A 22,010-nucleotide genomic window follows, 5' to 3' on the forward strand; every position below is an offset into this window, starting at 1 on the left:
TCCCAATGCCCAGCAACCTTATTCGTTAGCATGCCCAGTGTATCTCTTCTGGTTGCTATGTTTAGTTTTCCTTTCTCTATTCTCTCTCAATATAGTGGCCGCCAACCCTCCGTCTTTGTCTTCCATTGTGATTATGTATATCATGGAGGAACCCAGTTCCTGCAACTCCTCTCCTATTACGGTTGCTGAAGAGGAGTCCTTGAGCACTATCCCTGATCTTATACCTCCTCTGTTTAGCTGTGCACACACTCCAGGGGCTCTGGCATACACGTGCTTGGCGAAAGTTCCTCCTTTGTCACCATGTGTGTTTAGGATATATACACCACTGCTCCCTTCAGATCTTCCGTTGGCAGCTCCACCATCTTCCGCAGCCTGGTAGACCTCACTAGGTCACCTCTTCTCTAATATCTCTATGAGTTCTTCTTCTGTGCCTTCACTCATGACCCTCCATATTGTTTCCGTATTCACTCCAACAGTCTGGGTGTACTTGTTCTCCGTAATTTTGGGGTAGCATTGTTCATACAGTTCGCTCACAACAACTTTTAGGCCTTTTGCCCTGGAACGAATTAGACGAGCTGCTCAGTCCTTAATCTCATTTTTTTTTGTATTCGGGCTCTGCTGCCCCAGTTTCATTATTTGTTCTATCAAATAATGAAACTATTATTGTGGACCACCTAATGGAGGTCCACAGTTCTGGACCTCCATTAGGTGGTCCACAACTGTGCCTTCAGATATCTCCCAATCACTGTTGTTCTTTAATTTTTTTTTGTTTTTAAGAAGCTTTCTCTCGTGGTTCATCCTCTCTGGGCGTCATCGCCTTCAAGTCCTTTATTTCTGTCTCCAGTGTCAAAGTCGGCAGTCTTATTGTCTGTTACTCCTCTTGATTGGGGATTCCTCCTTTGTATCTGACTTCTGGTGCTTTAGGGTTGATTTAGTGCTCACTAAAGAGCATTTCATTTCTTCTTCACACCAGTCCATGAATACTGTGTTTTTCTCTCTGAAAGAGCTTGTCCCTGTATGCTCAGAGGCATGGATGGGGGTGGGAAGGGGATCATCAGACAAAAAATAATTGGAGGGGGTATGGGGTCCCTCAGGGGGGTCCTGCCTAGCTCCAAAGGGATTTGGTCTTGGAGGCCCTGATACAGAAATATAGGGAGAAGGTTTTTCCCTATATACTCCTTATGTGAGACTTAAAAACTTTTCACGAGAATACCCTACAAAATACACTAGGTGTATTTACTATCAGTTGGTATGTAGTAACAACTTAAAAACTAGACTAGATCTGGCAGAAAGTAACAAGCCATGACAGACGTTCTTAAGTTATGTTGGACTATCTTCTAAAAATAGTTTAAAAAACTACTTAACACTATTTTTCTTCATTCTGTCACAGGTAACTAAATTTACACGTATTATAATATTATTAATTAAAAACAGTTATATTTAGCCTAGAAAAGTATTTATTCTATAACCTGATTCGCCTTGTCTTACTTCACCATGTGGTCTCAATTTGTTCCACAAAACCCCTTATAACTAGATAATACTAAAAAGCTTCTTACACGAAGTCATACGATTGTTCAATACGCACTTAGGAATAACTGTACGCAAAAACAACACATTTAAACTGTTATGTCACACTTTATAACATATAAAGCACTCCGGCTATATCGCTCAAACACATTGAGTATCAGACTCCAACTTATAACCCTGGAACCAATGAAAAAAATTTCCACTTATGATATATCGTTGAAAAGCTCTCAATAAAGGCTGCAGTTAAGAAAAGTCCAAAATCCAAACTTTTTTTTGATTTTGGGCTTTTTTGGATACTTTTGGTCCAATTGATTGCAATCAAAAGGGGAAGTGCACAACTAGATATTACAACAGTTATAAAAATTTCAACATCCTATGGCTAATCGTTTTTCAGTTATGCGAGATACATCGATACATATGAACGAAAGTACAGACATCACACCGAAACTAGTCAAAATAGATTCAGGAATGGTGAAAATGGATATTTCCATTAAAATCTGATACCATTTTCATCATATTCTCCTGAAAATGTGGGCAGCTTGATCGCTGGTAGGGAAAAGCGGGATAAGTCCAACTTGACTCTTTATTTTTGTCGATTGTTTAATGGTTTACACCAATATTGTCAGCCTTAGTGTGCTGCTGAATTTTAGTTTGGGCTTGTGTAGTTAATCAATAGAATTTATCTTCAATTTGAGCCCAAGCCCAATCATCATCATGGCTTTCAGAATCGTCTAAAATGTCGATTATGGTTTGAATTTATTTGAAATCCAGCAACAGATCTTGAAATTTAACTAACCTAAATTTAAGCTAAGTAAGTAATTTAAGTTAAGCTAAGCTTAGATAAATCGTCTGATTTATCTAAGTAACTATTGAATCTCGTCATTTGTCCCTTAACTACAACAGTCTTAACTGTTCTGAATCCTCTATGTGTGAATTGATAATAGCGAAGAGATGATAATTCACAAATTTGATGGCTGGGTAGAGGCATGCACATGAAAATCAATGATTAAGAATATGAAAATGTGAATGATTAAAAGTAAGTTAAAACTTATCTGAGTTCTGATCATGGGGCGTTGCTGAATAATGTCAGCGCGGATGATGGATCATGGTAGCCAATGCATGTGATTTGAATAATTAAATTACAAACACATTAAATTGTGATTCACTATCCGGGTTGGTTGGACCAATTTATGGTTGAAGCTGCTTCACATGAAACAATTTTTACACTGGTTTTCAACACAAATTTTTAGTGGACTGTAGAGTTCTTATTATGCCCTTATTGCTGTGGCCCAGCTGGTTCCAACTGTGTTTGGGAAGTGTTTATTAAATAAATAAGTTTTACTAAATAATATTATATTTGCAAATTTTAAAATCAGTTAATTTTTTACATTATTTTCAAGTAATTTCACTTAAAACAACGAAAGAACAATGTTCCGTAGGAATTTATGTGAATGAAGAGTGTCATAAAACAGTGTATGGTACAGTGACAAAAGAACTCATTAAAATTTGTGAATTTAATGATGAAAACCAACTTATTTTTTTACATGTTAATTCAGATGTTACCACTAGTAAAGTATTAGTTTGTAAATATCTTGAAAAGTCATTTTTTTCAAAATTCAGTCATCTGTATGGACAGTTCTGTTGTGACCCTCTGAGAATTCATAAAAAAAAACTGTTAAGAAAAACTTAAGACAAATAACATTAAAGCAAACTCTTAAAGAACACAATTTTCCAAATTTAGATTTAGTTCCTGAAAAGTCTCTTTGCGTTAACTATTTCAAAAATATATTTTCTCAGCAGAATAAAGAACTATATGAATGCAAAGACCAAGAGAAATACATTAACCCACATCACAATATTGAACAACTGGATGCTGCTTGTTGCATTTTGGGTGTAACACCTCCATCAAAATTGAAAAAATTAAGCACAGAACAACGGCCATCAACATTAAATTGAAAATAAATAAGTACCTAAAAAATTAAAAAAGATTCATTAATTGTGTTTTGACTCAAAAATTTCTGAAAATGAAAATCCAGCTCGATCTTCTTCACATGAATAAGATGTGATGAAGATCTTATTTTAAAAGAAAAATGTGTTCTTGCTTCAAAAGAAGATAAGGTTAAAATTATCAGTTTACATCCCCAATCTTGGACCAGATTTAAAATAACATCAGAGTTCAATGTGTCTGAGTGTTTGGTCAGACTACTAGAGAATTAGTTAATGAGCAAGGCATTCTACCGAAGTTAGGTAAAAGATATAAAACAGGAATTAGTAACGACACAATTAAAAAAATTGTTAATAGCAGACTGTGTCCTCGTAAAAAGGATTGTGTTAACAAGCGTGTTGATGGTGTCAAAACGCATAAGCAAAAGCAGTAAACATAAATGAATTGCATGTCTCATTTAAAAGTGAAAACCTTGAGGAAATGATTGGAAGATCAAAGTTCTGTGAACTACATCCAAAATGGTGTATCTTGGCTGGTGCATTCAGAACTCATACAATTTGTGTCTGCCCCCACCACCATAACATCAAACTTGATTATATGTATGATGAATGTGTGCACCAAATGTTCAGGTAAGCAGCCAGTGTTTGACAAGCTCAACTTTTCTGAAGAGTATGATGTGTTGCCAAGTACAGTAATGTACAAACAGTGGGTAACAGCTGATAAGGCAGAGATGATTACTGTGCTTCAGACCAAAGATGAGTTTTTCGAATTAGTGGAAAAATTGGAAAAGTTAAAAACTTACCATTTCATATTACATCACAAGCACAGTTTTTCAAGAAGAAAAAATCAGAAATAGGTTAAGAAGAATGTTTCGTGTTGGCAGACTTTGCAGAAAAAATAAATCTTTCTTGTTCAAGATGAAATATAAAGCTTCCATTGGGTCAACAGCCAAGCCACAGTTCACCGATTTGTGTTCTACTTCAATGAAAATGATGTATTACAACACAAAAGTGTCTGTATTCCAAGTGATCACTTGAAGAACGATACACCAACATTTTATTGCTTTCAAAAACTTTTAACAGATGATATATCAAGGAATACAGCAGAACATTAAAAAACTGATCTATTTTACTGATAGTGCTTAAGTTGGTATAAAAATAAAAAGAATTTTGTTAATTTGTGCAGTCACAACAAAAAGACTTCGACCTTGAAGCCAAATGGCATTTCTTTGGATCATCCCATGGGAAAAATGCCTGTGATGGTGTGGGAGGGACAACAAAATGAGAGGTGGCAAAGGCAAGCCTGCAAAGGCCATTAAACAGTCAAGATACTAAACATTGATTAAATGTATTCATTTTGTAATAACAAGCTGAAAAACATCAAGTATTTTTTTAATTAAACCAGATGAGAGCTAAGATTTCAGAAAATAAAAACCTGTTTTGACTGATGTTAAAAGAGTTGTTGGTACTAGAAGCTCCACAAGTATGTTCCTGTATCAGAAAGCATTGTAAGATGTTACTTTACTTCAGATTCAAGGACTAGAAGATCATCCTGTGTCAAGTATTGTACCACTTTCACTTAAGGAAAAAACTCTATTGCTTGTGTGTACGATGATCAGTGGTGGATAGGAGAAATGGTAGATATTAGCCTTGAAAATGACGATGTGCAGGTTCATTTTTTCCATTCAGCTGGATCATGTAAATCATTTCAAAAGTCTCAACAAGACAAAGTGGGTACCGATCTGCCAAGTCCTGAGAAAGTTGATATTACTTGAACTACAGTGACGGATCATTCTCACACAACTTCAGGAGAATTATCAGAAGAGATATCACAGCTGTTGATTAACCACACTAAATAATAAACCTTCACTGCTACAAAAACAGGATGTTTCATTGAGGAATAATTAAAAATTTGCTATAATTTATTTTTTCTTCAATAGTGTTTACAAAAATAAACCAATATAAAAATAAAAATGAATTCATGAAAAAATATGTAGGCTACACAATGAAATCTAAGTTTCGGTAAGTTTTACAAGCATTTTTGAGTCAAAATTGTATTGGGTTACTGGTATTGTTCAAGTTATCATTAAATTACGACCTATCATTTATAATTTAAAAAAAAATTATTTTAAAAATATTGAAAATGTCAACTTCAACAACATAGGGGCTAAATATAAAAAATGTAAAGTGCAAGACAAGAAACCCCCTTGGAGCACTTATTTAGTGAGTCAAAATGGTATTGGTTTTAACAGTATTTTCATGATTTTTGAGAGGTTATAACTTTTTTATTAGTACAATACACCAGAAACCTTTTCATTTGCCATAAAAAACTACAAAAGCACTGCAAGTTGTGCAAATTTGAAATTTTTATCACCAGCCTTATCAAAATTATTTGAAGCCAAAAATTTAATATTTAAAAAAAATGAGTTTTCAAAAATTCATAAAAGTTTAGGGGTAAGTGTCACCATTAATATTATTTATGGTAAAACTACTAACATTCAAATTGTGTATGTCATCCCTGCCTCTTGAAAAAAATTACCAAAAGTGAAATTTCAGCATTTTTCATGTTCAAATTTATTGGTAATTTTCTCATAGAAAGAAGAAACAGGTAAATAAACCATTGAACCAATCTTTTACCTTGAGAAAATATGAATGAATTGCTTTTTGTTCTATCCTTCCAGGACTAACAGTTTTTTAATTATGATTTTTTCCGTATACCCTTACAATCAATCGCAAAATAGGTGTGCGCACCGTAACAAAAATGGCCACCACAGGTAAACTGCTTAAATAAAAAATTTAGAAAAATTAGTTTTAAGGTCCTGAAACATGTGGGTAAGTTAAATTTTTTTTTGAATTGGTCAAGAACTAGCTTAAGTTCTTTTTGATGCAATAACAAAAAATTGATATTCAAAATGTTCAGAAATTAGCTGATGAAAGTTATCAGGTTTTTGAAAATGTTGAAGAATCTAGTCCCCGTTAGCTATATTGAATTAGGAAGTTTGAAAATTTGTACCCAAATATATACCTCTCGCTCAGAATACTTTTACCAAGCCAGAAATGGTTGTGAGTGGTTGCAAGTGGTGAAAGGAATTTTTCAAAATTAAAATTAATTAAGATGTACTTCAGAGCTAAAATAAGTGAAAATCAACTAAATTATTTAGCAAGATTATCCATTGAGCATTAAGTAGCTGCTAATATAAATTATAAGAAAATTATTAAAGCATTTGCAGAAGCCAAAGCAAGAAAATTAATTTTTTTAAATTACATTTTTGTAAAAATATTATATTTGTATACATAGAAACATAAAAAATGGGGCACCAAGATTCTTCCCTGGGGTGCTGAAATGGCTAAAGGCAGCGCTGGAAATATAATAGCATGTCTATCTAGAACATTATCCTTGTCAAAGGATAACGATTTATGATTTCACTAAGTGGCTGACTCCCTTTATCAGACACTATGGTACTTTAGAAATTGTTTTCTATACATTAAAAAATGACTTAATTATGAATGGTTATAATTGCAAAAAATGAATAACAGAATTATTATTTAACAGCAGAATCCATACCAAATGAACTGAAATAATCTTATTACCTACCTTCAAAAAGAAAAAAACAAAATGTTTAGTAAAACATAATTTATTTCATTATCAATTTTTGTTGGAATAGCCAGTATTCCAACAAATTCTGAAGTAATAAATAATAATTTCATCAGCTTATATAAATCTGCATCGGACCTACCTTTTATATGTTGGAAATAAAATAGCATGTAACAATCTAACCAGAAAATTATCCTTGTAAAAAAACTGGTTTATGATTTCAATAAATGGCTGATTCCCTTTAATAGATACTGAAATAACAATATCTAATAAAGATGTCAATTTACATTGGCATCTTTATTTGAATGGAAGCAAATGCTCCTGAAATTTTATATTAATATTTTCTAGCAGTATTATATAAGATGGCGATAAGTGTTGCAATTGATAAAAAAAAATTGTACATAATAAATGTAACATCTTTTAATATAAAAGACTATCAGAATTACAGAGTCAATGTCCTTTCAAGAAAATACTATGACATCCATATGTAGAACAACTACTAAACAGAGAAATAAAAGGTGCTACAAATATTTTTAAGTTAATTTATCTGAGTGAATTTTTTTAGGAAGCGGAAAGTCATCAGCACTTATCTGATATCCATTTGTAATTTTTAGGTTCTTGCTATTTGAAAAACCAACTTGAATCCTTTATACTAAAATGCTATATTAAACTCACAAACATATTCTTGTTAATTTTTTTGGATTTGGTTCCAAGTCTCTTTCAGATCTGACCCTATCCTAGTTAATCTCTTATATATTCAAAGCAATGGGCAGCTATGAGCAAAAATGTTTGATGAAATGCACCAGACTGGTTTCAGATGGTTGAAGTCCAACCACTGTCAATGTCTGAAATCTGTTATCTGACAGCTGACACCAGTTTGACATACTGAGCTAAAATATGTTGCTACCTCCATTAGTAGTTTTTTAAATAGTGAATAAAGAAAAATTACAATTGTTTTGTACCAAGGAAAGTAGAGTAGAATGAAAATAATTAAAAAAAAAAACAAACTATATGACTAAAATATGTAACAACATATTGACATTACAAGCAGTTCACTATGTGCAATATGAAAAAATTATTTAAAATTACAAGTATAATAGAGTTTGCAAACCAATATATATATTTATTGATATATTTCAATAAACTGATCGTATTTCAATATGATTACCATAAGCATTATAAAAACACGGAATACCTTAAAATATTTACACAACAATTATCGGAAAATGGCCTGCCCAAAAGAAAACTAACAAGAACGGCCAAAGACTTGTCGAATTTTGCAGAAACCATAATATGATCTCAAAATCCACCTATTTTATGAGAAAACCAAACAAATTGAAGACTTGGAAACACCCAGATTGGAAAAAAGGAGAATGGCAACTGGATCATGTTTGCATGGACCGGAATTATCACAAGGAGATTTATAATGTAAAAGTCTTAAGAGGAACAGATACTGGATCGGACCATTACTTAATTAAAGTTAAAATAAAATTCACCCCGCATAAAAAGAAAAAATCCCAACCTAAAAAGAAAAGAGCTTATGATCCACATAAATTAATAAACAATGCCATCTTTGAAGAAACAACAAAAAAAATCAAATTAACTAATAATTTAAAAGAACTGACATCCCAACTGAAAGAAATAGCTGAAGAACTAGCCCCTATAAACCCAAGAAAAAAACACCAATGGTGGAATGAAGAATGTGACAAAGCAAAGACCGACACCGGGCTTGGATCAACCACCAAACCCAGAAAACTGAAGAATCTAACCATGAATTCACCAAACAAAGGAAAATAACTCAGAAAATTATAAGAGGAACCAAACGACAAGCCCAAAAAAACTTGATTCAGCAAATAGAAGAAACTTCCAAGAAAACTAATTTCCGAGACTATTATAAAATTTTTGGTCAGGCTCTTCAAAGATATGAACCACCCACCCTTATGCTGAGAGGAAAAAAAGGAAATATGGCCCACACCAATAAAGAAAATGCTGAAATTTTGGCAGAAACCTTCAACAGACTCCTCAACTGTGACGACAGAGCTCAACAGAGCTTTTTGAGATTGACACTGAAACTCCAGTTAAAACTTCACCGGTAAATATCAACCCGCCAACAATTCAAGAAGTTCTCGCAGCCTTAAATGAAATAAAAAACTACAAAGCAAGCGGAGAAGACCAGCTTTTCGCAGAACTCTGGAAACACTCATCAGTTTATTCAGTCAAAACTTCCCTACATCTATGCCTCGTGAAAATATGGAACGAAGAAAAACTTCCAGAACACTGGACCACAGCCCTCATCCATCCATTACATAAAAAAGGGGATAAAACTAATCCGGAAAACTACAGAGGCATATCTCTTCTGAATTGCACATACAAAATCCTGTCGAGAATCATATACAACCGATGCAAAGACCAACTTGAACTGGAACTTGGGGAATACCAAGGGGGATTTAGGCCATGGAGAGGTTGCCCGGAACAAATAATATCCCTAAAACTTATGATGGACTTATATAAAAGACGGAAAAAACAACTAATAATCACCTTCGTCGACTTTAAAAGGGCCTATGATTGTATACACCGACCATCCATGCTGAATATTCTGAGAAACCTGGGCCTTCACCCTAAACTCGTAAACATGATAAAATTAACTTTAACCAATACCCAGTCCAGAGTGAAATTCAGAGGTGAACTCTCTCAACCCTTCTACATAAAAACTGGATTGAGGCAAGGAGACGGCCTCTCGCCACTCCTTTTTAACTGCGCCCTCGAATTTGTCATGAGAAAATGGTATGAAATAAATCCCAAAAATATAAAAATGGGTACTAAGAAAAACTCCATCACACTAAATTGCCTAGGATTTGCAGATGACCTCGCTCTTTTAGCAAATAATATTCAAGAAGCCAAAACACAAATCATGAGCCTTCAAAACCTAGCACAAAAGATAGGGCTTCATATCTCTTTCGAAAAAACTGAACTAATGGCCATAGATCCTCTGGTAATAGAGCACATTACGGTAAACAATCAGAAAATTAAAATAGTAAAACAATTTAAATATCTAGGGGAAATAATAACTTATAATTTAAATGAAAAAGTGACATGGCAAAACAGGACAAATAAAATGATTAAATCCCAAAAATTAACTGGTCAACATATAACAAAAAATGCCTTTCTGCTAAAACAAAACTTAAACATTATAAAACTGTAGTACAGCCAGAAGTCACCTACGGAAGCGAGACCCTTTTCAAAATCACTCAGAAAAACCGAATTGAAAAAATTCTGAAAATAGAGAGGAGAATTGTCAGAACGTGTATCAATAAAAAACACCAAAAAGAAGGCCAATGGTGGATTGTGCCAAATGAGGTGGTGTATCGAGAAATAGAGCCTGTTACTGATACTATGCGGAAAAAAAGAATCTCTTTCTTCGGTCATCTCATAAGGACACCGCAAACAAGACTGTCAAGAAATATCATTGAAAAGCTCTGGTTCCAAAAGCTAGAAGTAGGATGGATCAAAGAAATTAGAGAAGATATGAAAGAATTGGGAATTTCCCTGACTGACCTACAGAATAAAACTGGAAAAATTACAAAGCTAAAAGATAAGAGCATTAGATTTAAACAAAAGACAGACAAACGACAAAATACAACGAAGAGGGTGTTTACGGATGAAGAAAAGAAAGCAAGATCTGAACGGATGAAGAAATACTGGGCAGCTCGAAAGAGTAAAATAACACGCTTTTCTCAGAAAAGATCCAACTAAAATTGACTTAAGTGGTCCCATGTTGGCCGTAAAAGCATAATAATAATAATAATTTACACAACAGAACCTAATAAATGCTATTACATGTTATTCAAACATATTTATTCAGTACTAACTAAATGCAGCACACAACTGTCAATTTAAATACTGCTGGTTTTATTACTTCCAAAACACATATCAAAAATTGGATAATAAACAGTAAATCTGAAGGAAGATAATAATTTCAATTAAAAATATTATTAATGAATACAAGGAAAATTTTGAAGGAAAATCTTTATTTTTTTAGAAGAACTCAAAACTGATGTGGGTAAAATTTTCATTAAAACCAGCCTCAACAAATTTGACACCTAATTCCCTTTACCTTCCCCACACATTTAAGACATAGATTCCAAAATTTAATAGCATCAATACTCCATATAAAGAGGTCATATCATTCAAATTTGAAGATTCTTTGTTCAGCCAATCTGGAGTTATGTATCCAAAGTGTATGCCGACTCTCATACACAACAGAATTTAAACCCCTCATTTTATTATATTTATACATATTTCATTAACCTCTAAATCCAGAAACGTGGAAATATAATTACTGTCATAATTACCATACTTTCCCAAGTAACATACAAAAAATGAACAAAAAATGAATACAGTTGTACCTCATCAATAAACAATACTCCAGGCATAATTTCTGCCTTTCCTTCTTCCCTCCATTCTCCAACCTTGGCATTAATCTGTTCTCTAACTTCTGATTTAATTTCTCCAGTGTCACCTGCAGATGAAATAAAATACTTTATTAACATAGCACTTAATAAATAGTCAAATACAAAAGTACAAAGAACATCATTTACTGATTAAGAAAAATAAGATGCTAGTTTACTATTATTTATAAAAATTCATTGAAGCTGATAGTGTTATTATTATTATTATTTTACATAAAATATACCAATTTTGTAAGGACTAGAGCCACTTCTGTTTTATTTTTTCTAATTTATTAACATTACATTTCTAGGCATTCTCAAGGATTCTTAGCTCCTTCTAAACAAATGCTGGAAACTTTCATTTTATATCTGCACTACTTTACCAATTACTTAGGTGATCTCTTGAAATATTAATTTATCTGATTTTTCAAAATTTTACAAAACAAATTTTTTAATTATCTATTACTACCAAAATCCTCTGGATAAGGTAACATTACAAGTGGTTTTGACAAAAAGAAAAAATTATTCTATCATTTAAGATTTTATGTTGTTTTTTTTTCATATATATTTTTTTATCAGAATATGTTTTTATGTTAAATATACGTTAAAAGAAAAACTTAATTGTAGACAAACAGTAAACAGCAAACAAACTTAAAATTTAACAGAAAGATTGATTAATAAGCAATGAAAAAAGTATTGTTTTGACAGCGCCTACAGTGTAGGTAGTAATCTATGCATTGAGAATTAAAGCAATCGTTCAAATGTTCTTTGCATAATGGGAAACTGCATGCCCAAAAATTCTCTCTTACCAATTTCAGTACTTCTTTAAATTTCTCAGGGAATGGCAGAATCCAAAGGTTCAAGGGCAATTTTCACTAGCTGCAATATGATCCCACTTATACAGCAAGTGACTTCTTCACAACCTTATTCATTAATTTTGTTTCATATTCCAGTTCTATCAATTTATTACACAATATCAATGAACCAAACAGAATAAAAATCTTGTTGGAAACCTGTTTTATTTAGTTCCAATTATTTATTGATTCTGCTGCAATTAGTAATAATTTGCACTTTTAAAGAGCATAATGTAGAAAAATAACACAATTAAAAAAATAAGGTGAAATGATACAAGAGCTCTCTGTATGTAATATGATGGTTGTGAATTATTCAAATAAACTGTTCCCTAATAAATTAACTAAAAGAGAGTACACACTCAATAAATTAATTACAAAATGCATTTAATAATAATTATTTTCAATCAGTTATTGAAGTAACTTGTTTGTGTTAAAATCTTGTGTAAATGAAAAAAAAAGAGTGTAAATGAGAAAAAAACAAAGAAATATAAATGAGAATGAAAAAAGAAATGTAAATCACACAGTGCATGAAAAGTGTCAAATGATTCAGTTAATATATAAAATACTTCTGGAACAAATTGTTGAGCATTAAATGTTTCAACTACATATACATCAAGCCATGCAATATTTTCTCAGTTCTCCCATCAAAATAATTAATTTTTCACAATATAAAGTTAGATTAATTACAATTAGAGAAGTACATGTAATATGAAGTTAAAAGTAAATTTTCTTTACATAATCAGAAACATGATTTTATTAAGTTATAATGAATGCTTTCAGTAATCCAAACAAAGGAAAAATAGCAAAAGCAATTTTTAAACATAAGACAAATAAAAATTAATGGATGAAAAAAATACCTGAAAATAGAGCAAGAAAACCATGTGTCCTAGAATTAATAACATCTACTTCATGTAGTGTCACTGTATGCACAACTTCTTTTCTCTTTTGAAGTTCTCCTTCTGGACACTGAACAAATCTGTTAAAAATATCCATAATTTAGTTTAAACTAAACTAAAATGAATGGTAACGTACAACAAAATGCTTAATTATTTATTCATTTAACACAAACATGGAATTATTATGAATAGTGAAATATAAAAAAAAACATTTGACCAAACTGGGAAAATATATTACAAAACTGGGAAAATAATAAAATTAAAAGAATACAAAAAAAGATTGAGCATACATACAGTTTCATTTTTATAAAGAATACCTAAAGTTATTTACAACTTAGAAGATTAAAATCAGGAAAAACAAGGCTCTAGTACAGAAAGAAAGGAGAAAAAAACATTTCTACCATTTGATAACCTGCTGAAAGCAATAGGTAATTCCTAACTAAAATGTAAATTTTTTTTCATTATCTCTTAGCAAACTGCTAATGACAGTGTATCAACCAGTCCAATATCACGGCTAAAGTTTCTTCACTATCTTTGGACAGCATTTCAAGTATTTTACTTGACTGGCAAATGTACGTTAGAGTTTTGATTTCACAACATGAATTGCTATTTGATGTCTTATTTGTAAAACCTGAAAAATTTCATTAACACCACTTCAAAATTTTACAAAACAAATTTTTTAATTATCTATTACTACCAAAATCCTCTGGATAAGGTAACATTACAAGTGGTTTTGACAAAAAGAAAAAATTATTCTATCATTTAAGATTTTATGTTGTTTTTTTTTCATATATATTTTTTTATCAGAATATGTTTTTATGTTAAATATACGTTAAAAGAAAAACTTAATTGTAGAAATAAGTTTTAAATAAATTTAAATTTTAAGTTTTTAAAGTTTTAAATTTTAAGTTTTAAATAAATAAATTTTCTTTTAGTCTCTTTTTCTCATTTACTTATGTAAAAGATTAATGCTTGCATTTGATAATCTATACATATTTAAACCTATATACTGTTTTTTTGCTATATAAATCTTGGCAATCAGTCAATGAAAAATTCAGGATTGTTGACTTCCTTGTTTGAGTTCCTTCGAGTTCCTTGCTTCACTTCATTATCTGTTGTGAAATGAGTAGCCCCTTTGATGTGCTTTTGAGGAACCAGGCAGTAATTATTGGTTTCCAAACTGGATCAAAACAATAGATATAGATGACAAAATCTGAATTTTTTAAAAGACATGGTGGTTTATTTGTGTGATGTGAGATCTAGCATTATCGTGCTGCAACACTACCCAAACTGTTGATTTCCAAGTGAAAAACATATTTCAATAATTACTTCACGTGTAAAACAGAACTCACAGCATGTTTTCTTCAGATCATGCAAGCTGACATCATTTTGAACCCCAAAAATCAGCAAATATTCTTGGTCAAAGGCAGTACTCTGAATTTTTACAAGTGAGGGTATGGTTTATCACTTTATTCTGTGCTTTGACTTTTTTCATCTAGGTTATAGTTGTACATCCAATTCTCATCACTGGTGACAGTACTGAAAAGGAATTTTTCTCCTCCTTATGAGTAACATTTAAATGTGTACTGATTAAAAGTAGATACAATTAATAAATTATCTTGGCATGTTATGTTTCTAGTGGGGAAAATGTATCTAACTCTTATCTCACAAAACCATGCAACAAATTAAAACATAACAGTATGATGATTCTAATTCAATGTAGCAGAATCAATTTGAGAAAAATCACTTCTCTTTAGTTATAATATAAAAATGAAGTACGAATAAATTTTAATACAAAATTAGAAAACTGTAATAAAATGATAGATTTATCTTAAGAGTAAAAATTGTAAGAAAGAATATTAAAAATTTAGGGTTCAAATACAGAGACAGAAGAACAACTGCTAACATTTATAGGAACCAAACTGCAACAGTAATAATTGAAGAGATAAAAAAGAAGCAGTAATACAAAAGGGAGTCAGTCAAGGATGTTTCCTATCCCCGTTACTTTTTAATCTTTGCATAGAACTAACAGTTAATGATGTTAAAGAACAGTTTAGATCCGGAGTAACAGTACAAGGTAAAAAGATAAAGATGGTACGATTTGCTGATGATATAGTAATTCTAGCCGAGAGTAAAAAGGATTTAGAAGAAACAATGAATGGCATAGATGAAGTCCTACGCAAGAACTATCGCATGAAAATAAACAAGTACAAAACAAAAGTAATGAAATGTAGTAGAAATAACAAAGATGGACCACTGAATGTGAAAAAAAAAGGATAAAAGAATATGGAGGTAGAAGAATTTTGTTATTTGGGAAGTAGAATTACTAAAGATGGACGAAGCAGGAGCGATATAAAATGCCAAATAGCACAAGCAAAACAAATGTTAAAAATCAGATGGGTGGATAAAGTGACAAATGAAGAGGTATTGCGGCAAATAGATGAAGAAAGAAGCATTTGGAAAAATATAGTTAAAAGAAGAGACAGACTTATAGGCCACATACTAAGGCATCCTGGAATAGTCGCTTTAATATTGGAAGGACAGATAGAAGGAAAAAATTGTGTAGGCAGGCCACGTTTGGAACATGTAAAACAAATTGTTAGAGATGTAGGATGTAGAGGGTATACTGAAATGAAACAACTAGCACTAGATAGGTAATCAAACCCTAGAGCTGCATCAAACCAGTCAAATGACTGAAGACAAAAAAAAAAATAGTAATTCTAGCTGAGAGTAAAAACAATTAGATGAAACAATGAATGGCATGGATGAAGTCCTACACAAGAAACTACCCTATGAAAATAAACAAGAACAAAACGAAAGTAATGAAATGTAGTAGAAATGAAGTAGATGGACCACTGAATATAAATATAGGATGAGAAAATACTACGGAGATAGAAGAATTTTATTATTTGGGAAATAGAATTACTAAAGATGGATGAAGCAGGACGATATAAAATGCTGAATAGCACAGGTGAAACGAGTTTTCAGTCACAAATATAATTTGGTTACATCAAAAATTAATTTAAACATCAGGTAAACATTTTTTAAAGTATATGTTTGAAGTGTAGCTTTATATGGAAGTGAAACTTGGGGAATCGAAATAACTGAGAAGAAAAGATTAAAAGCTTTGAATTGTGGTGCTATAGGAGAATGTTAAAAATCAGATGGGTGGATAAAGTGATAAATGAAGAGGTGTTGCAGCAAATTGAAGAAGAAAGAAGCATTTGGAAAAATATAGCTAAAAGAAGAGACAAGACTTATATAGGCCACATCTTACGGCATCCTGGAATAGTTGCTTTGATATTGTAGGGACAGATAGATGGGAAAAATTGTACAGGCAGGCAATGTTTGGAATGTAAAACAAATTATTAGGGAAGTAGAATGTACAGGGTATATCGAAATGAAAACAACTGACACTAGATAGGGAATCTTGGAGAGCTGCATCAAACCAGTCCAATGACTGAAGTAAAAAAAAGAAAGAATATTACTGCTGCATTAAAATTTCATCAAGTAAAACAAAAAAAAAAATTTATCTCAATGTGTTTCTTCAATACTCATAAGCTGCTGTCTGCTGATCTATTGTCATTGTTTCTCAAATTTATCATAACGTCATCAATAATATTTTCACATAAACTATTCACTTCCCATGCTTTTTTTTTCTTTAATACATGTTGAATGTAGTTTTTTCAAGCATCTGCATCTACTCAATTCAACATCTATCAATAAATGTTTTACATCACTTAACTTAAATATTGTGTTACTACTCCCAATATAGTCTTTCATCAGGTTAAAATTATAATAGAGGAAAACAGAACATGACACATGACATCATTTTTTTGTGATTTCATCTATTTGATAATGAATATATTTTTATTTAACTTATTTTACTATTTTTAAAAGTTCTACATTTGACACGCCTTCGGTGAACACAATTTTTGTCATTCGGCAATTTCCAATTTTTGGATCAAAGCATTTGGAATTTTTCAATTTACACATAATGACATGGTGCATTATCCATTACTATAATGGATCCTTCATCAACAATTTGTCAATTTTTTAAACCACTGCATAAAATTGTAACCATTCATTTCATTGTGATAATACTCTTGGGAAGACCTGGATTCAAATACCCACAAACCACAATTAAAAAACCCATTTTCACTTCCTACTTGTATTAATATTGTTCCTATACGTTTTACTGGATTTTCCAGCCAGAGTTTTCACCTCAGTAGCCAAACCTTTCATAAAAGCATCTTTCTTTTTCTTTTATTTCTTTATCCCACCATAACTTCCTGTACATGTCCCACATTAACCCAAGTTTCATCAAGATAACAGATTGTCTTACCCTTACCATGAAATCTCTTTATTTCTCTTAAATATTTCCTCTGCCATGAATCATTTATGCATTCAATCAATAAAGAATTATTTTTTCAGGAAATGAAACAAATATTCATTGATTTTAAAACAAATAATATAGTTCTAGAAAAATTCAGCAGTTCAGAAGCAGTAGTTATAGCATTAAATACTTTGTTCAAGTTAGGAAGCTCATTATTGAAATAAAACAAATGAATTTCTTTCTGATAGCAGTTTTCCCGATTTATGTTTCACAACAGAATCACTCATCATTAAAACCCGGTTGGCATAAAAACCTGTGTTTTTGTAAGAATTAATGAAAATAACACTGAATAAAAGTCTTATACAAATGAACTATAAAACTATATCGTACCATATTAAGCAACAGAATAACATAGAGAATGAAATACGTTCTTTCACTGAAATGAATAATGGTGTAAAGCATTACAAATGATGTTATCACTAGTAAATGTCAATAACAAAAGACTCAACAAAATTTTTTATTGATTTTCACTGGCATGCCATGGCACCAGATAAGTGATAACTTACAGATTATGATCAAACTTTATTATATGCATAAAGCAATAATTGCATTTGCACATACAAGTGACAGAATCATACATGCTGAATTCATATTTATTGCGGCTGCATGGTTTTGTAAGACAAGGTTTAAAATGAATTTAAGGTAGAACAACATGAAGGTGGTTCTTGGGTTGTTCAACCTTTATTACAGAAATAACTGGGCATGTGCATCATTTTTCAGCTTACTCTTTTATCTCATTACTTTTCAAGAGATTAGTAATTTACTAATGGCACCAAAAATGTAAGTAAAGTTTAGTTTTTTCCTTTTGTTCATGTCTACAAGTAGTGTCACAAATTTTCAGAAATGTTTTCAAAGTGCATTAAATTTAACCTACAATTTTATTAAAATATTTTTCTATTAACAATTGAATTTCCTGAGTAAATAAAATTTCCAATGATTAATTACATTTAACAGGTTTTTATTGCATTACAATTTTAAGGTAATTATATTTATTATTGTAATATTTAACTGCAATGAAAAACTACAATTATATATTTTGATCTACTTAAAAGTGATTTTTTATTTTAGCCCTAGAATGTTAAGAAAATGACAGCCAAATCCACACTTATGTGTATGTATTCTTTTCCTATTAATAATTTTGCATATAAAATAATATACAAAGTACAATCATCTGAGAATAGTTCCAATGCATAAAGAAATGACGTTAAGAGTTTTGGATGCTATTACTTTGATAGAAAAAAGGAAAAAAAAAACAAATTTTACACAATTATTTTAAGGAGAGATTCAATGTTTCAATAAACAGAAACAATTCAAAACTGTGGTATAGGTTTTTCATGGAAATGAAAACAACAAAATTAGTGCAAAAATTTCATAAAGTGAAATGTAGAAATTAAGTGTTTGTTGGCTTCAAATTTCAGTTTTATGAAAAAAACTGTGAATTTCATCGATAGAGTGGCAAAATGATTAAATGAAGTGTTGGGGACGATGCCAAATACTGTTTTTATATTTAAATTGCAAATGTGTCCATTGTAATGATATAAAAATATATACCAATTCATTAAATAAAATAATTTATTCACCTGATTAAATCCAGCATTCTTACTGAGACATCCTTAAATGAAAAATGATTAAATGTAAGTTATATTTGTTTGTTCTTATAGTAACTGCAGGAGTATGCTTGATTGCAATCATTAATTTCTCTTTTTTATATTTTAGGGAAGAAATTTTAACATTCTTGTTATGACCTTTTAGTGAAACAAATAAAGTTAAAAAATTGATAAAACTTATACTCTTTATATATTTACATAAAATAACACTAAAGGAATAACTATAAAGATTAAAAGGAAAAAGATTATAGTAATCATTCCTTAACATTAGCTGTTTATAACAAGCATTTGGCCTGCTTTTCTGAAAAATCAAGACATGCATGCAGAATATATAGATCCTGTGATTTGGGAAAGGAAATAATTATTTGAATATATTATAAAATCCATATTTTATCTATGTAAAACAAAAGAGTCATTTCATTATCTTCTATACATCATTTCATGCACCGTTACAAGTTCTGCAAAACAAAGAAGTCTGAACATCTTCAAGTTAAGTTTCATACTGAGAAAGAATAGTATAAATTTAATTCTCGAAAGGCAAGAGAAAGAACAGTATGAATTTAATTTTCTAGGAAGTCAAGAGAGCAAACATGTGTGGAGGATCCAAGATAAAGTTTGACACTGGACTTTAATGTTATTGAATGGACTTAATAGTAAATTTTAATGGTATGAAACTTTGATGCCAATATGGTTTTTTTTGGAAGTAGAACACCATTTTAACAAGAATAAGTTGAATAACACAATATATACATTTTTTATAATTGAGAGGAATAGGATAGCTAGAAGGCTTGACAGAGCAATGGCAAGGAAGTCTGAAAACCTTTGTTCCTACGGTAAAACACATCTGAATAAGAATAAAGTTTTTAATTGCATTTTCTATTTCAGCATAAAAAATACTTTATAAAATACTCATTAATGTATCTATTTCAAAATTCACTCAGGCCAGCGTAATCAATATAGTGATGGCAAAATTCCACATTAATACAAGAAGTCATTTCTATATGACAAGATACTATACAAAGCTAATGTTATGAAATTATGATAATTATTTTTTTAATTACACAAAAAATTAAATAGATATTGATAATGGTACCTGGTTTGAGGGCCAGTAGCATCATAATCTCTGGCACGAGTGAATGATCTTCCAAGACGGCTGATCTTACCAGTGGCTTTATCAATTGTAATAACATCACCTGCTTGGACCTGAATATTTATAAAAAAAAAATTAACAGAAGAAATAAAGAAAAAAAAATATAGGGCAACTTAAAACCATACCAAGTGGTTTAGAACTGCAGTTATTTGAGTGTCATCTTTTAATGATGCTACCATCACTGCTACTACTAGCACCACTGTTACATCCCCGGCAGGGAGTCTTATTCTTTAAGACTTTGGGGGTTGGCGTCCCCACGGGCCTAGCCTCTGCAGCTATTCTTCCCACTATACAGTGAGCTGCAGAATACTTTACATCATACACATATACTACACCAAGAACACTACATAAATTACAACATACACACTTACACAATTACACAACAACATCCTACACTGATATTTCTTAAATTAACACTCGGTGGTGTTGCGACATCTTACGAAACGCAACCGTAACCCAAGGTGGGAACAAATCGTGCCGATGGGTGAATGGCTCTACGTAGTGAGTCTTGAACGATGTCCTCTGGGCACCAGGGCGAACCCAGTTGTACTTAGCTCTAGCTCCAGTACGCGTGCGCTCTGCTGGAGTGGTCCATTTTTCGCCGGTACTCGTGGGACCAAAATTTCAGTTCCAACAATAAACACAATGATGGTTGGTGGTCCATCTGAAAAAACCACCAAATTATGTCTTGCGAAGAGACCTCGGTCAGCTTTGTCTGACGAGGATAAAAGTCCTATGGAAGAGAACTACAAATCGTTAGACTTGAACACTAAAAATATTCGATTCATTGTTCTCCGAAATAGTCAGGAAGGTGGCTCCCTCCAAAAGGTTTCACCTTTCCTTATAAATAAAACTCTTAACAGGTGCAAGTGGCTCCCCAAAGAACATCAGGAAATTACGCGACGGATCGATTCTGGTTGAAACATTCAACGACGAACAGAGTCGATCAATCTTACGTCTCCGTAATATGGGTGGTATAAATATAAGTGCTGAAAGCCACAAAACTTTAAATACGAGCAGGGGTGTAATTTTTTGTCGAGACCTCTTAGATATACATATCAATGAAATAGTTGACGAGCTTTGCCACCAAGATGTTGTTGAAGTGAAACGTATAATGAAACGGCAGAACGGAACAGAAGAACCGACACCGTCTCTTATATTAACATTCAATCTCCCTGTTCCACCAGAAAAGATTAAAGTGGGTTACCTCTCGGTTCGGGTACGACCATTCATACCCAACCCACGGCGATGTTTCAGATGCCAAGGTTTTGGTCATACTACAACATCTTGCACGAAAACTGAGATCTGTGCTCGATGTGGTAAAGAAGGTCACAACGACACTAACTGCGAAGAAAGTGAAAAATGTGCAAACTGCAGTGGTCCACATACAGCCCGCTCCCGAGATTGCCCAACTTTTAAAGAAGAAAAGGCAATTCTCAAAATCTGTACGGAGCAAAAACTATCTTTTCCGGCTGCACGTAGAGAATATAAAAAGATAAACAACTCACGGAACCTGGTTAAACCAGACGTATCTTTTGCCACCGCTACAACTAAACAAATTCCTACAAATGCTAATAATCAGCAGTGCGGATC

General features: G+C 31.9%; 1 protein-coding gene across 3 annotated transcripts in view; it reads right to left on the bottom strand.

The window, feature by feature from the left end:
• The window catches only part of rept (RuvB-like helicase 2 rept), a 390,162-nt gene that overhangs the window by 11,911 nt on the left and 356,241 nt on the right, over window positions 1–22,010 (bottom strand). For all 3 annotated transcript variants that reach the window (XM_075374509.1, XM_075374518.1, XM_075374525.1), the window contains exons 6-8: window positions 20,361–20,470; window positions 13,226–13,344; window positions 11,473–11,585 (exon numbers count right to left, since the gene is read on the bottom strand). In XM_075374509.1, coding sequence (XP_075230624.1) covers window positions 11,473–11,585; window positions 13,226–13,344; window positions 20,361–20,470 — 342 coding nt within the window. The remainder of the gene's footprint in view (window positions 1–11,472; window positions 11,586–13,225; window positions 13,345–20,360; window positions 20,471–22,010) is intronic.

The sequence above is a fragment of the Lycorma delicatula genome, chromosome 1 (assembly GCF_047948215.1).
Source record: "Lycorma delicatula isolate Av1 chromosome 1, ASM4794821v1, whole genome shotgun sequence".
NCBI lineage: Eukaryota > Metazoa > Arthropoda > Insecta > Hemiptera > Fulgoridae > Lycorma > Lycorma delicatula.